Genomic DNA, 13128 nt, shown 5'->3' on the forward strand with positions numbered 1-13128 from the left:
CACTGTCTCTCCTGCCATGGCATGTTGCGAAAATATCTGACTATTACTGGTAGTTGGTCTGCAGCTACTTACATGTACAGTCTGGCAGAGAGCCGCTCCTCTAGCTGATAAAGTGGTGATGGCAGGAGATTAGCAGATACGGAATCAGGGGGTTTTATGTGTCCTTGCCGTGCACGCTGTCATGATGCTGTTCGTAATGTGCTCCTTCCTCTGCTGGAGCATCAAAGCTGTATCCTGTGGAGACATCGATTATGGCACATGGTCCTGCTACACAATTCATCTGAAATGCTTTACAGAATGTGCTTTATCAAAGAGTGACACTTCTCTGTTAACTTTTTCAGGAAGGATTAGAGAGGAAGGTTTGAATGATGGTAAAAGGTTACACTCTTGCTGGTGAAATGCTCTGCCGATTGCTTCTAGGAGATATTCTAATAAGAGAGCTTCTAGCACTGACCTTGTATTCCTGATAGAAAGGTGGAGTTCAAAGGAACTGTTTTCTGCCTTTTTGGGTTTAGTTTAAGCCCATGAAAAACATTTTGCTTAATATAAAACATGGTGTTAAAGTTTTGTTTTAATGAAACTGGATGCTTGATAATTGATTTTACTGTGAAAGAAAGAACATTCTTTAAAGTTGCTTTTTTATAAAAATGCTAATTGGTTAGTGGTAGGTAACTGGTACAAATGTTTTAGTATCTTACTCCCACAGTACAATAAATAAACATGAAGTTCTTGCTGTTTTGATACAGTGCAATATGTAGCATGTCCGATATTTGTACCCTTTTTCAGCGGCAGAATTTTTCTCTACTGATTGTTTATTTAGCCCACATTGTCAGCAACTGACACAGAGCATGAAAAGTTGTTTAAACCTGTAAGATTGTTCTTGAACAATAAGATCGTTTTCAGGGGTTTAGGGCAATACTTTGCTGGGGCCCACATCGCAGGATCCTTGGTACCACAGCCCAGTTCTTATTGACAGAAATAAGAATCTGTTAAGATTCAACAGTTAAAATAAGAGTGAAAAAAGTCATGTGTTTTGTGAAATAGGATTTGTTCAGCTGTGTCAGAGCACGTGTTAAACCAGTTTATAATACAAAGAGCATGGTGGTGTTGGCTGTATTCAGGGACTGATGCGTGAGTCTTGCTCTTTCAGGATTACACCGAAGATTATATTCAAACTGGCCCTGGGCAACTGTATGCTCATTCTACTCGCCTCTTCACCCTGGATGGAGTCAGTGTGCCCTATACATGGAACCACACCATCACCTATGATTACACTAAAGGAAAAATGCCTTTCTTGGTGGAAACACTCCATGCTTCCTCTATTACGACAGAGTACAATCCACTGGAAGAAAGCGTGGCTTTTAAAATCCACGCCTCCATCGCAAAAGGTATTGTTCTCATCTTGTGCAACAACAAAACGAGGGTTAAATATCATCCTGTCTTCCTGGAATTCATTAGCTAGATTCTCAAAAGCTGACTGTGTACCTTGTATGTACCTTTCATTCTCTAAAATGAAATTATAGTGGTTTTCTTTGTGGGATCCAGTGTCAGTGTTTTTTTCTTTTGTTTGGTTTTGCACAGCTGTTAAGAAAAAGGATTGTATATTTTCTTCACACAGCAAAACCCACACAGATGCAAATAAGATACTAACAAGGTTGAAGAACGTTCAAAATTCAGCACTAAAATGGGTAAAATGTCCTAAGTCCCTCCTCAGATTGAACTGCTGTGGAATTACTTGGCATGTACCACAAGTACGATGGTGAGACGCGGCTTGAAAGTGTCACTGCTCTGTTATAGGTGTATTTTTTTATAGCCAGATACGAGTGGTGCACAGTTTTGTAGTGCCTTGTAGACACAGGCTTCTGTTCGCTCTGTAAATCTGACGAGTCCTAATGCAGAGGCAGCAAGCGGGTGGCTGTACTGACTGCTGTGCTCTGTCTCTGCCTGGCTAACTACTGGCTTTCATTAAACTCTCACATTTGTGTAAGCAGGTTTCCCTTTCAGAAGTCATAATTGGTTAGCGGAATGTCCTGTTATCGGTTTTATATATTATTTGGGCTTTTTTTTTTTGCAGTAAGGCTTGGTATAATGTTTCAAATGACATAACTCAGGTTTGAAAGTAAGTGAAACAGTGGGATCGCTTGTCTTGGCCTTTCTTTTCAACAGCAGCATTCTAAATGAAGTAAAATAATTATTCTTTCCGCCTCCCAGACTATGAACTCATTGTGCAATTTGAAAGCCAAAGAAGACTTTTTTTCCCCCCGTTTTAAAATGAGGTCTGGTAAAAAGAGGCCTTCAGACCAAGTTATGCCTATACATAAATCTAGCCAACTCTTTACTAAACTTGCATTTATTTCCTGCAACAGTTAATATACTGTATATTTATTGAATCAATTTTCATGTAGCAGAATACATGTGGTCTTTGGAAAACTCTTGTAGAGACTGCTTATTACAGTTCATAGCACACACTTGTGTTCTGCAGTCACTTCCTGCAGCCTTTGACGTGGCGATTTGTTTGGTTTGGGTTTATTTCCCTCATTTTACATGAAGTGAAACTGCATGTTTTTTAATAATGAAAACTTTATGGTGGAACTTTGCAGGATGGATCAGGCTGGGATGCAACTTGCAGTCACTCCGAGGGAAATTCCTCTCACCTGTTTAATGTTTTTCAAAACACCAAAACCCATTCACCACTGACTTTCAGTGCCCAAGTAGAAAAATCACTGATGTCTGGCTTTTAAAAGTTTCTAGTTCAGTGTCCAAATATAATAATTTTTTTTATAAATAGCTGGGCTGCAGTTCTTTATGTTACAGGATTTCTGAAAAGTAATAAAATGACCATATTTTCATCCACAAGTAATGTGTGCTTCCTTTACCACACAGGAGATCGTAGCAATCAGTGCCCTGCTGGATTTGGTTTGGACTCAACTGGGCCTTACTGTTCAGGTAATGATGTGAGAAGGATTGGGTGCAATCGTAGACTCACAGAATGCTTTGCATTGGATAGGACATCAAAACCCATCCAGTTCCACTTCCCTGCATAGGCAGGGAGGTGGAACTGGATGGGCTTTGAGGTCCCTGCCGCGGGCAGGGACACCTGATACTAGATCAGGTTGCTCCAAGCCCCATCCAACCTGGTCTTCAACACCTCCTGGAATGGGGCTGCTGTGATTTCTCTGGGCAACCTGTGCCAGTGCTTTACCATTCGTATCGTTAAAAAGTTCTTCTTCATTTCCATCTAAATATCCCCTCTTCTAGTCTAAAACCCTTACCCCTCGTCCTGGCCCTTTACCAGAGCCCCTACACGTGTTAGTGTAGGTCTAGTAACCATGGAAATAAGAGTGGAGAGTGCATTTCTCAACTGTTTCCTTAAAGCTGCCCCGTTGCCACATCTAATTTTACCCCGTAGGCTCCATCAGACATAAACCTCTTAAGAAGGGTTTGTTTGCTATAGTTTCTTGGGAAGTTGTGAGAAGTCTCACTGGTTTTTCAAACGTTTCCTTGTTCCAGATGAAGATGAATGTGCTGTAGGAAATCCTTGTTCCCATACCTGTCATAACACTGTGGGATCTTACTACTGCTCCTGTCTGAAAGGCCTCACGATCTCTGCGGATGGTAGAACGTGTCAGGGTAAGAGAAGTATTGCTGGGGGCAGGTTGGATACAGAAACACCAGTGCCACTTAAATCAGTAGGGAAATGCCCATTTTCTCATTACAAGAACATAACTTATTGCAAGTATCCTCGTTATTTCATATCTGAATATATTTTCAATTAAGAGTTTCATAGTTAATCATGTTCAAGATATTACTTACTCTGTGTTTCATTCTGATGTTGTGAAGTTTAGAGCTTGTTTTTAATTACAGATATCGATGAGTGTGCATTAGGTGAACATACCTGTCGCGCTGGCCAGGACTGTGAGAACATCTTTGGCTCGTACCGCTGCGTGATTAGGTGTGGAAATGGCTTTAGGAGAACAGCAGATGGATTTAGCTGCCAAGGTATGGAGATGGCTCTGGGTTTTGGCGCTAGCTTTCATGATCTGAAAATGCTGCCTTTCAGACAATTAAAAGTAAATTCTTTAAATATATATCTCCAGTGAAGATGTCTATAAGTCTTCATTATTAACCGAACAAGCAGCTTATGGATTTTGAGTTTGGTTGTCCGTGGCTTTTTGGAAACCTTTTGTTCTTTCAATCTTTAGAAATAAATGTGAAATCCTATCAGGGAATATCCTAACCCTGATGCTTTCGTGTCCCATGCACATTTTCTTTTTCAACGAAGTGAGAGGACTAAGCACTTCTGGTTGTACCTCAGCAGTGAGGTAGAGCTCATAGTGGAGTACAGAACATTGACTTAACCAAAACGTAAATGACAAGAGTGTGATTCACAGCTCTGTTACCAAGGATTTGTATTGTTCAATAGATGTTAACGAGTGTCAAGAGTCCAATTCCTGCCATCAGCATTGCTTCAATACTATAGGAAGTTTCCACTGTGGCTGTGACCCAGGATACCAGCTAAAGGGCAGAAAATGCATAGGTATGAATGATTTTTTCAATGTTCATTTCCTTTTTCCAATGGACATAGTTCAACATTTATTTCTTCCTATTTTTGTTATCTGAAACCTTTATGAATGAAAATCCTACTATAGATTATGTCTTTAGTATGTATTTTTTAATTTGCTTGTAAAGCAGTTTTGAAATCCAGAGGCATTCAAATGCACATCGTGTAATTCCAGCTGGATTATTCTGCTCTTTGGGAGTTTGTTTCCATTCTTGCTCTTCTTTTTTTCTTTTTAAACAAGATATAAATGAGTGCAGGCAGAATGTGTGCAGGCCTGATCAACTCTGTAAAAACACCCGTGGTGGCTACAAGTGCATTGACCTGTGTCCTAGTGGAATGACCAAAGCAGACAATGGAACGTGTATTGGTGAGTTATGGGAACATACGTATTTAACTTTCCTGGAACTGGTATTAGAAGAACAGATGTATCCTTGCCACTTCTAGATATCCATTGCTTTCAAGATAAGGTTTTCTTCAGCATCTCATCTGTGTTGTTGTCTTGAATTCTGTGAAAAAACCACAGATGATGTTCCTTGACTGAGATGTGTGAGTGCTTTCTGAAGAGTTTGTCTCAGGAGCTCTGAATTGAGATCACAGGTCCTTGTGCTTTTCAACTTAAGTGATGTCACACATGCTACCAGATCTTATTTTTTCTCATGGGATATGATGGGAAGATGGATTATGTCACTTTAGTAGCTGATGAAATTGGAAACCTTGATGAAAAAATCTGGAAATTAATGGGAAAAGTGTGTGTAAATGCAATGCAGTTGTAAATTTCATGTGTATCAGCTCAAAATCTGTTTTCAGACTGTGAAACACGGGTTGTGATTTGTAACGCAAACAGGATAGTGCCCAACCATGGCCCCAGGTAAGAAAACTGGATGTTCAGAGGCCAGACCAGTCTAGAGGACAAAATTCACGTATGGCTTAACTGCATTCCTTGTTCATTAAGAATTTAATGCTGTAAGAGCTTTCAAGAAAAATCTGACTCCCTCCTCTTGCATCACTGCTTGCAGATGTTGATGAATGCCGGGATGGAACCCACCAGTGCCGCTATAACCAGATTTGTGAGAACACACGGGGAAGTTACCGCTGTGTGTGTCCAAGAGGATATCGGTCCCAGGGAGTTGGAAGACCTTGTGTGGGTAAGTTGTCCAGACACCTTAGTATTGCATATTTGCTGCTTTTGGCTGGGCTTTCTGCTGTAACATAACCAGCAGCACTGTCCCATTTGAAGACTCTGCTATATAGACAAATTTGCTCTAAAGTTCAGAATTACACATCTGAAGCAAAGCGTCCTGTTCGAAACAAATAGTCCAAGCATAATCATTCAAAATAGAGATGTTTTTTTTTTTATATAGATCCATATTTAGGAAAGAAAGAGCGCTGGTGGATGGAGGTGGCAAGCTAGCACTCCATGTGGCTTTGTTTCTAAAAATCAGGTCAGATTTGTTAGTTGATTGGGTAGTGAAACGTGCCTGGCTGTACTTTGGACTGCGTTGATTCACACCTGAAGGCAGCCAAGCAGGGAGTGACGTGGATTCCCCTAGAGGAGAACACCCGAAGGAAAAGTGTTGCAAGAGGCACCAGAGACCCTGCCCTCACCTCTGCAGCAAACAACATGAGCACACTTACCCCCCAGCTTGAGCTGCAAATCTTGAGGGCATTCTCCGTATGGGTAGAGTGGAAGAAGATAACGTGTTTATCACTCAACACACCTATTTGTGGGTGGATCAGTGTGGGGAAGGAGGATTCCTGTCAGTCGCAGGAATGCTGACCATGTAGTGTGTCCCTGGTGCTATCTGGGTAGAGTCTTTTGGCATTAGAACTTGCAGAGCTTTCTCCCACACACGCGTGTGAGCCATCTGGAGGGAGCTCTCCGAGCTCTTACGTGGATAGCTAGAGAGATTCATGTGTGGTGACAGCACAAGTGCGTGAAACGCTTACCCTGGCATTTCATAAACCTCAGGACAGTGCTAGGATCACTTAAATTCACCATTTCTGTATTTGTGTGGAATACTTAAAATATAATAGCTCATCCACCCTCATGATAATGATTTAGGAATATATGACACTATGTGAAGTTGGTTTCCGTTGCTCTAATGTATCATATCAAAGAAGCATTCCTCCATGATGACTTTTTCAAGATTAGCTTTTCTAAGTGATAAATAGTTGCTTCTCCCCCTAGAGAACAGGGTTTCTTTTTTCTTTTTAAACAGCCTAAGATTTTGGACTACTAAAAGCCAAGAATGTTTTTTTTCTTAAAAAAAAAAAGAGATTAAATTGCAGTAAGAAACTGCTTGGCTGTAGACCAAGACGTTACTTTGACCAGCTGCCTCTCTACTGAAATAAAATCAATCCCAGACTCCTTAACATGTATTAAAACCATTTAAATTTCTGACAGTAATAAGCTGGATAAAGTCTAGGACTTTTTTACAAGACACTAGCAGCTGCCCTGAAGTTATCTTCTCACCAAGGAGTACTGAAAGCTCCCTCTTAAATTGAAGTATGACCTTTATGCACCTTTGAATTTTTATCTGCTTGAAAATATATTTAAAATATAGATACGTCAAAAATATTAGTTCATGTGCGTTAATAAAATCCAGGCTTTATTATTAACGTTGCCAGTGAGCACAGGGAAGAGTTGAAAAGTAGGTAGGGCCCTGGACTGAAACAGAAGAATTGAACTTTGTTCCTACCTGTGCCACTTTATCCTGGGTGAAGTCCTTCGTGGCACATTCCCTGTCTGTTGGGTGGGTTAAGATGCTCGTTTGTCATCACAACACCTGTAGATGGGTGTGTGTCCATTCAACCCAGCTGCAGGGTTTCTCTGAGTTGGGTTGGATCTCAACGTGCCAGAGCGTAGCTGGAAGGGCATTATTGAAAGCTGTTACAACACATTTTTGAGCAAGGCTGTCTAGAATTTAAAATCAAATATTGTTCTTCAAACTAAAGAGAGACTGGAAATTTAGCTCTTTTAGTTTCAAAGTCATTCCACCCTGTTCCTGTGAATATTTAATATTTATGGTGCGTAATCATAAGTGTACTTAGTGGAGAGAGACTTAGGCTTACCAATCAGCGATCTGTTTTCACAAGGATGGCAATGGTCTAAATGCGAGTGGTTTGCTGCATTCAGTTTTGTTTTTATTGCGCAGGCTGCTCCTGCAAAAGAAATTGCGAAGCTTTCAGTTGTTTTCTTTCATTATTTCTATGATAGCTTTTCATCCCCAGCTTGTTCCAACGCCATTGGTTCTCATAAAGATGGGAGTGCAAAACCCCATTGTTTATTTTATGCAGGTAACAAATGTAAAACTTGGCAACTTAAGTTGAATGCTAAGGAAATTATGACTTTCAGTATTCTTTTACGTCAATATGAGTAATAAACCTTTCATTTTAATCACACAATGAAACTAATGAACTTAAAATTCATATTAGTTGTTGCCATATTAAAAAAGACAATTCTAACCCTAATCACATTTCAATTAAGATTATATATAAAGTTTCGGTTATGCATTTGTGAAAGTACTGTAATACTCTGCAGTAATTACTCATGGATTTCCAAGTCTTTAAGCCCTGAATTCTTGAAAACTTTTAAATATATACAAGGTATGATACTTAGTAAAAGTGAAATCTCGTTTTCTATTATGTTTCTGAACAGATTTATTGTTTAAATGCCGTCATCGTGCATTTGTGTCTCAGAGGGTTAAAAACTCTGCTCGAAATACCGTGTTCAGAGGAGACCAAAATGGAATTGTAGTAACAGTAGCTTAAGGCACTTTTAGAATAATAGTTTAAAGAATACACATGTTCCACTAATATGAGACAATTAAACCCTTATTGAGTCACCACTAAGATGACTTTTAATTTCTAGTAAAATGAGGTTTAGAACATGCCCATTGTAGATACGTTGTTAGGTATGTTAATATCAGGTTAGTTATTTCTGGTCATAGAATAATTAAAGCTGGAAAAGACCTTTAAACTCATCCAGTCCAATCATCAACACAACCCTACTGTGTCTACTAAACTGTGTCCTGAAGCACCACATCTACGTGTTTGTTGAACTCCTCCAGGGATGGTGACTCCACCACTTCCCTGGGCAGCCTCGGCCAGGGCTCCACCACGTTCTTGTTTGGGATTTGCAGGTTTTTGTCTTTTTCTCATAAAATAATGACTGCACGTTCAAAGTAACTTGATGAAAATGTCTCTCTGGTAGTGCCAGAGAGGCTGTGGGGGCAGGAGGACCTGAGACTGCGGCGTCCAAGAGCATTGATGTTCTCTTGAGGTGGAATGAAGGGCACTCATCCTGTTTGATAGCATTGATGTCGGAAGGGACCTTAAACTTAAAGGTGATGTAGTTCCAAGGGCAGAAGAAAGGAAGGAACCGTCCCTGGGTGGGCTCGAACCACCAACCTTTCGGTTAACAGCCGAACGCGCTGACCGATTGCGCTACAGAGACTCCTTGTGGCTCTGGTTTGCAAGGGTTGCTCACGTCGCTTTGGATTACACTCTGAAGCATTCCTTCAGAAAACAAAAATAATGCTGTTTTTTAATTGTACAGAAGTGAATTAATATTTGCTATTAGGTCTCTCTTTGCCAGGCTGAATGAATTCTAACGCTGTACTTCTCAACAGTCCCCCCGTGTTAAGTGTCCTCCATCCTGACAGCCTCTCCCACTCATCTGTGGAGCCCTTGGGGAAAAATATCATAGAATCATAGAATAACCAGGTTGGAAGAGACCCACCGGATCATCGAGTCCAACCATTCCTATCAAACACTAAACCATGTCCCTCAGCATCTCATCCACCCGTCCCTTAAACCCCTCCAGGGAAGGTGACTCAACCCCCTCCCTGGGCAGCCTCTGCCAGTGCCCAATGACCCTTTCTGTGACAAATTTTTTCCTAATGTTCAGCCTAAACCTCCTCTGGCGGAGCTTGAGGCCATTCCCTCTTGTCCTGTCCCCTGTCACTTGGGAGAAGAGCCCAGGACCCTCCTCTCCACAACCTCCTTTCAGGTAGTTGTAGAGAGCAATGAGGTCTTCCCTCAGCCTCCTAACAGCTTGGTAGTAGTGAACAGCTTAAGCTGAAACGATGGGCAGCGTGGGTCCTGAGGGCCACTTATTTCTCAGGGCGCATCTTCTCTGGTAACCAGAGAACCGAAGTTGGTGCTTTCAGGCTCTCGCACAGCCCTACTCCTGCAAAACTGGGCAACAGGCTTGGCTCCCTGCTGTATGGTCACACCATGCGTGCAGGGACATCAAGGCCAGGCCTTCAGCAGAGCTTCTGTCCTGCTTGAGCATGGTCTGGTGTCACAGGGAAGAAGAAAGGATGGAATAACCTGCCCGCTCGGCATCGTGTTCTCTGTGTTGTACTGCCTTACCGGTCTCGCTTTGATGTCCTCGGTTTGTTCCACAAGCTGAGCTGAGTGTTCATGTATCATGTCCATGTAGTTATGTGTTGTTGTTTGTTTGTTTTTTTCTCCTCTCCACATGGTTTGTTGCTCTGGATCACATGAGCAGACATTAATGAGTGTCAACAAGTGCCTCAGGCCTGTGCCTTTCAATGCACCAACACCCCCGGCAGCTTCAAGTGTGTCTGTCCGCCTGGGCAACAGTTATTAGGTGATGGGAAATCTTGCGCTGGATTGGAGAGATTGCCAAATTACGGTGCCTATTACAATAGCTATAACTATGCTCAATTCTCCCCTGTGAGAGACAACTATCAACTGCAGCCGTATTACAGGCACTCCTCAAATCTCTACAGCTCCTTCTCGGAGTATAGACACAGCAGAATACCTTTCTCCAGGACTAGAAGGACCATTAGAGAACCTTGTCCTGAAGGCTATGAGGCAAGAGATGGCAGATGTGTAGGTAAATGTCAGTCGTGTCTATGCAATTCTCTTGTTTAAGTCCTTATTCTTAGGTTACTGTTTCATATATACCAGGGGCCGATGGTTTGTGGTGCTGTGGGGTTTTCTCATGTTACCTTGATAAATGTTCAGACGGTTCTGCATGTTCTTGTATCCTGAGTACGTAGCAAAAAATGTTTTCAAACCTCCTTGCAACCTCTGAATTGTTTGAATTGTGCTGTTTATTGTGTGTCTGCAATTATTTCCCTCTGTTATTCTCTTTCTTCTCGTGACGGTGCCTCCCCTTTGTGAATATTCCCACACTTCCTAGAACACCAGTAGGTCAGTGTAAGTCCTGGGGATGTTGCTTATGTCAAGATTCCCACTGAGGATGGTTCTATTCAAACCCCTGTTCAGCCAGATTAAAGACTGGGATTGAGCTCAGCACCAGCCCTGCCGCAGGAGGGGGGTCACCGCCGGATGGGCAGTATAAGGAGAAGCTTTTAAATGATCTTAATGAGGGGTGCAGCTAATTTGTGGAGCGTGGGGAAATGGACTATGAGCAAACAGATAGGGGGGTTGTCGTGAGTTGTGACAGTGACAGCACTGCCCTTTCTGTTCGGTGACGAGGAGAGCAGGGCAGTTCCAGCAACTGGCAAGCTCTGCCCCAGGACTTTTTGATGAGATTCAGAGCCTCAGAGCGTGCCCTGAGCCCAACAGGAAGCAAAGGCATCTGGCACCTCTAACTGTTCGGCATTGACCCCGCAAACTCCTTTCTCCAGGAGCTTTTCTGAGGGTTTTCGGTGAAATGCTGCTATTTTCACAACTACTGGAAATCTAATTCTGCTCCTCGTGACAGTCCAAAGGAACGGCAGCCTGGGCTGTTCTTTGACTGGTTTGCAGGGCATGTGAAGAAACTAAGGAGTTAAAAAAAACCCCATGCTTTTGCTGCAAAGGTAGAAACGTTAGGTTTTTGCCCATGTGGCAGGAGTTAGTGTCTGTGGATCAGGACCTCTCCGAGCCAGAAGATGGGATGCTCTGGCCCAGCCTCCCTGGGACACGTTCTCCTCACAGACAGACGTCAGACAGACAAGACAGACATGGGCAGGAGAGGGGACACACAGGGTTCTCTCCTGCTCCAGGAGGCATCACCAGACCTGGTGCTTTGCCCAGAGGACAGAGGAGACACAACAAATTAGTTCAGCTTCTGTCCTTCAAGGACAGACACTGATCTACAGCGGGATTCTAGCAACCACTATTATGGCTAGAGTTATATAGCAATATATGATGTTGAAAAATATCAATATCCATAATAAAAATGTAATAATTAGCCTTAATAAAAATTTATTAAGAGATGAAAATTTATCTCTTAATAAAAATTATAGATAGACAGACATCAAGCCCTTTACTGACATTATAAAGACATTTCAGTGGTCGACTACATGCAGTTTGGTGGGTGCGTGTGGGCATAGCTGTTTAATTGACAAACCTAGGAATAAAGCAACGGCTTTAGTTGAGCTAAAATCTCTGATCTTCACCCCAGCTTCCAGGTTGAATTAGTTAATATTCTTGTACTTCTGTTTCGTTGGAATACAAATCTAAAAACTACTGTTTAATATGAAAAATACACTCAAATGATGCTTTTTTAAAAGGAAGTTCTGCCCATAGACAGAATCTGATCACAACATCGTGTAAATTTCTGTAATCGCGTCTGTTTCTCTGCTGTGTTTGCATTTTTATCTAATGCAACCCCTGTAAATCAGACAAAGAGGGGAAGCGAAGACCTTGTTTCCATTGTTTTAACCACGTGGCTCTTGCATGAGACTAACTCGAGTAGGATCTGTATTGCTCTCCAGAACTAGGCAGGCATTTCAAAAGAAATTGTATGTGATATTTATGTGAATCACACCAGTCTGCTTTGCAGATTTGATGTAAACTGGTCTGGTACTTCTATATTTGAGAGGGAAATGAGAACAGTAAGAGTTAAGAGCGTTTAGAACCACCAGGTTGGAAGAGACCCACCAGATCATCGAGTCAAACCATTCCTATCTGCCACTAAACCATGTCCCTCAGTGCCTCATCCACCCGTCCCTTAAACACCTCCAGGGAAGGTGACTCAACCCTCTCCCAGTACCCAATGACTCTTTCTGTGAAAAGTTTTTTCCTAATGTTCAGCCTAAACCTCCCCTGGTGGAGCTTGAGGCCATTTTCCCAAATACTGAGCTTAATTAATTCATCCCCATGGAGTAAGATCAGTTTGGAAGGGAAACAGCTTTGCCTGAGGAGGGGTTAACTGTAAGAACAAGGCCCCAGTGTGAAGGCTTCACCTTGGCAAGATAATTAATCTGGCCATTTCCTAACCATATTGCCTAAAACCTTATTATCGGGCAGCTCGGCTTGATTTTCAGGGCAAGGCTACCTTTGGATAACCGTGTTGAGGGATTCAGATTGCACATCCCCCTTCCTTCCCAGAACTCTTGGTCAGGACTGGCCTCTCCAGGCAGAATACATATTGTGGTTGCTGTCAAAAAAGGTGAGGACTTTAATAATTAAAAAGGTGTAAGGAGTGGCACAGGTAGGTGTGAAAGGACTTGCTAGTCTTAGGCATTTGACCCCACCAGAAAACAAGATCCACACAACTTCTACCAACTCTGTCTGTTGCTTGTGTATGAATAAGACATAAAATACTTCGGTTCGGTACCAGGTTCAAATAATCCTGATGT

The 13128-nt window shown here is 42.1% G+C and overlaps 1 protein-coding gene and 1 non-coding gene across 2 annotated transcripts in view; one reads left to right on the forward strand and one right to left on the reverse strand.

The window, feature by feature from the left end:
* HMCN1 (hemicentin 1) overlaps positions 1-13128 on the forward strand; it is a 201198-nt gene that overhangs the window by 184394 nt on the left and 3676 nt on the right. The window contains exons 97-104 of the mRNA XM_069862338.1: positions 1151-1388; positions 2884-2946; positions 3511-3630; positions 3865-3999; positions 4424-4537; positions 4803-4928; positions 5578-5706; positions 10077-10427. Coding sequence (XP_069718439.1) covers positions 1151-1388; positions 2884-2946; positions 3511-3630; positions 3865-3999; positions 4424-4537; positions 4803-4928; positions 5578-5706; positions 10077-10427 — 1276 coding nt within the window. The remainder of the gene's footprint in view (positions 1-1150; positions 1389-2883; positions 2947-3510; positions 3631-3864; positions 4000-4423; positions 4538-4802; positions 4929-5577; positions 5707-10076; positions 10428-13128) is intronic.
* Positions 8944-9017, reverse strand: TRNAN-GUU (transfer RNA asparagine (anticodon GUU)). The gene has a single exon. It is a non-coding gene; the product is annotated as a tRNA-Asn (tRNA).

This window comes from Phaenicophaeus curvirostris, chromosome 8 (assembly GCF_032191515.1).
Source record: "Phaenicophaeus curvirostris isolate KB17595 chromosome 8, BPBGC_Pcur_1.0, whole genome shotgun sequence".
NCBI classification, from domain to species: domain Eukaryota; kingdom Metazoa; phylum Chordata; class Aves; order Cuculiformes; family Cuculidae; genus Phaenicophaeus; species Phaenicophaeus curvirostris.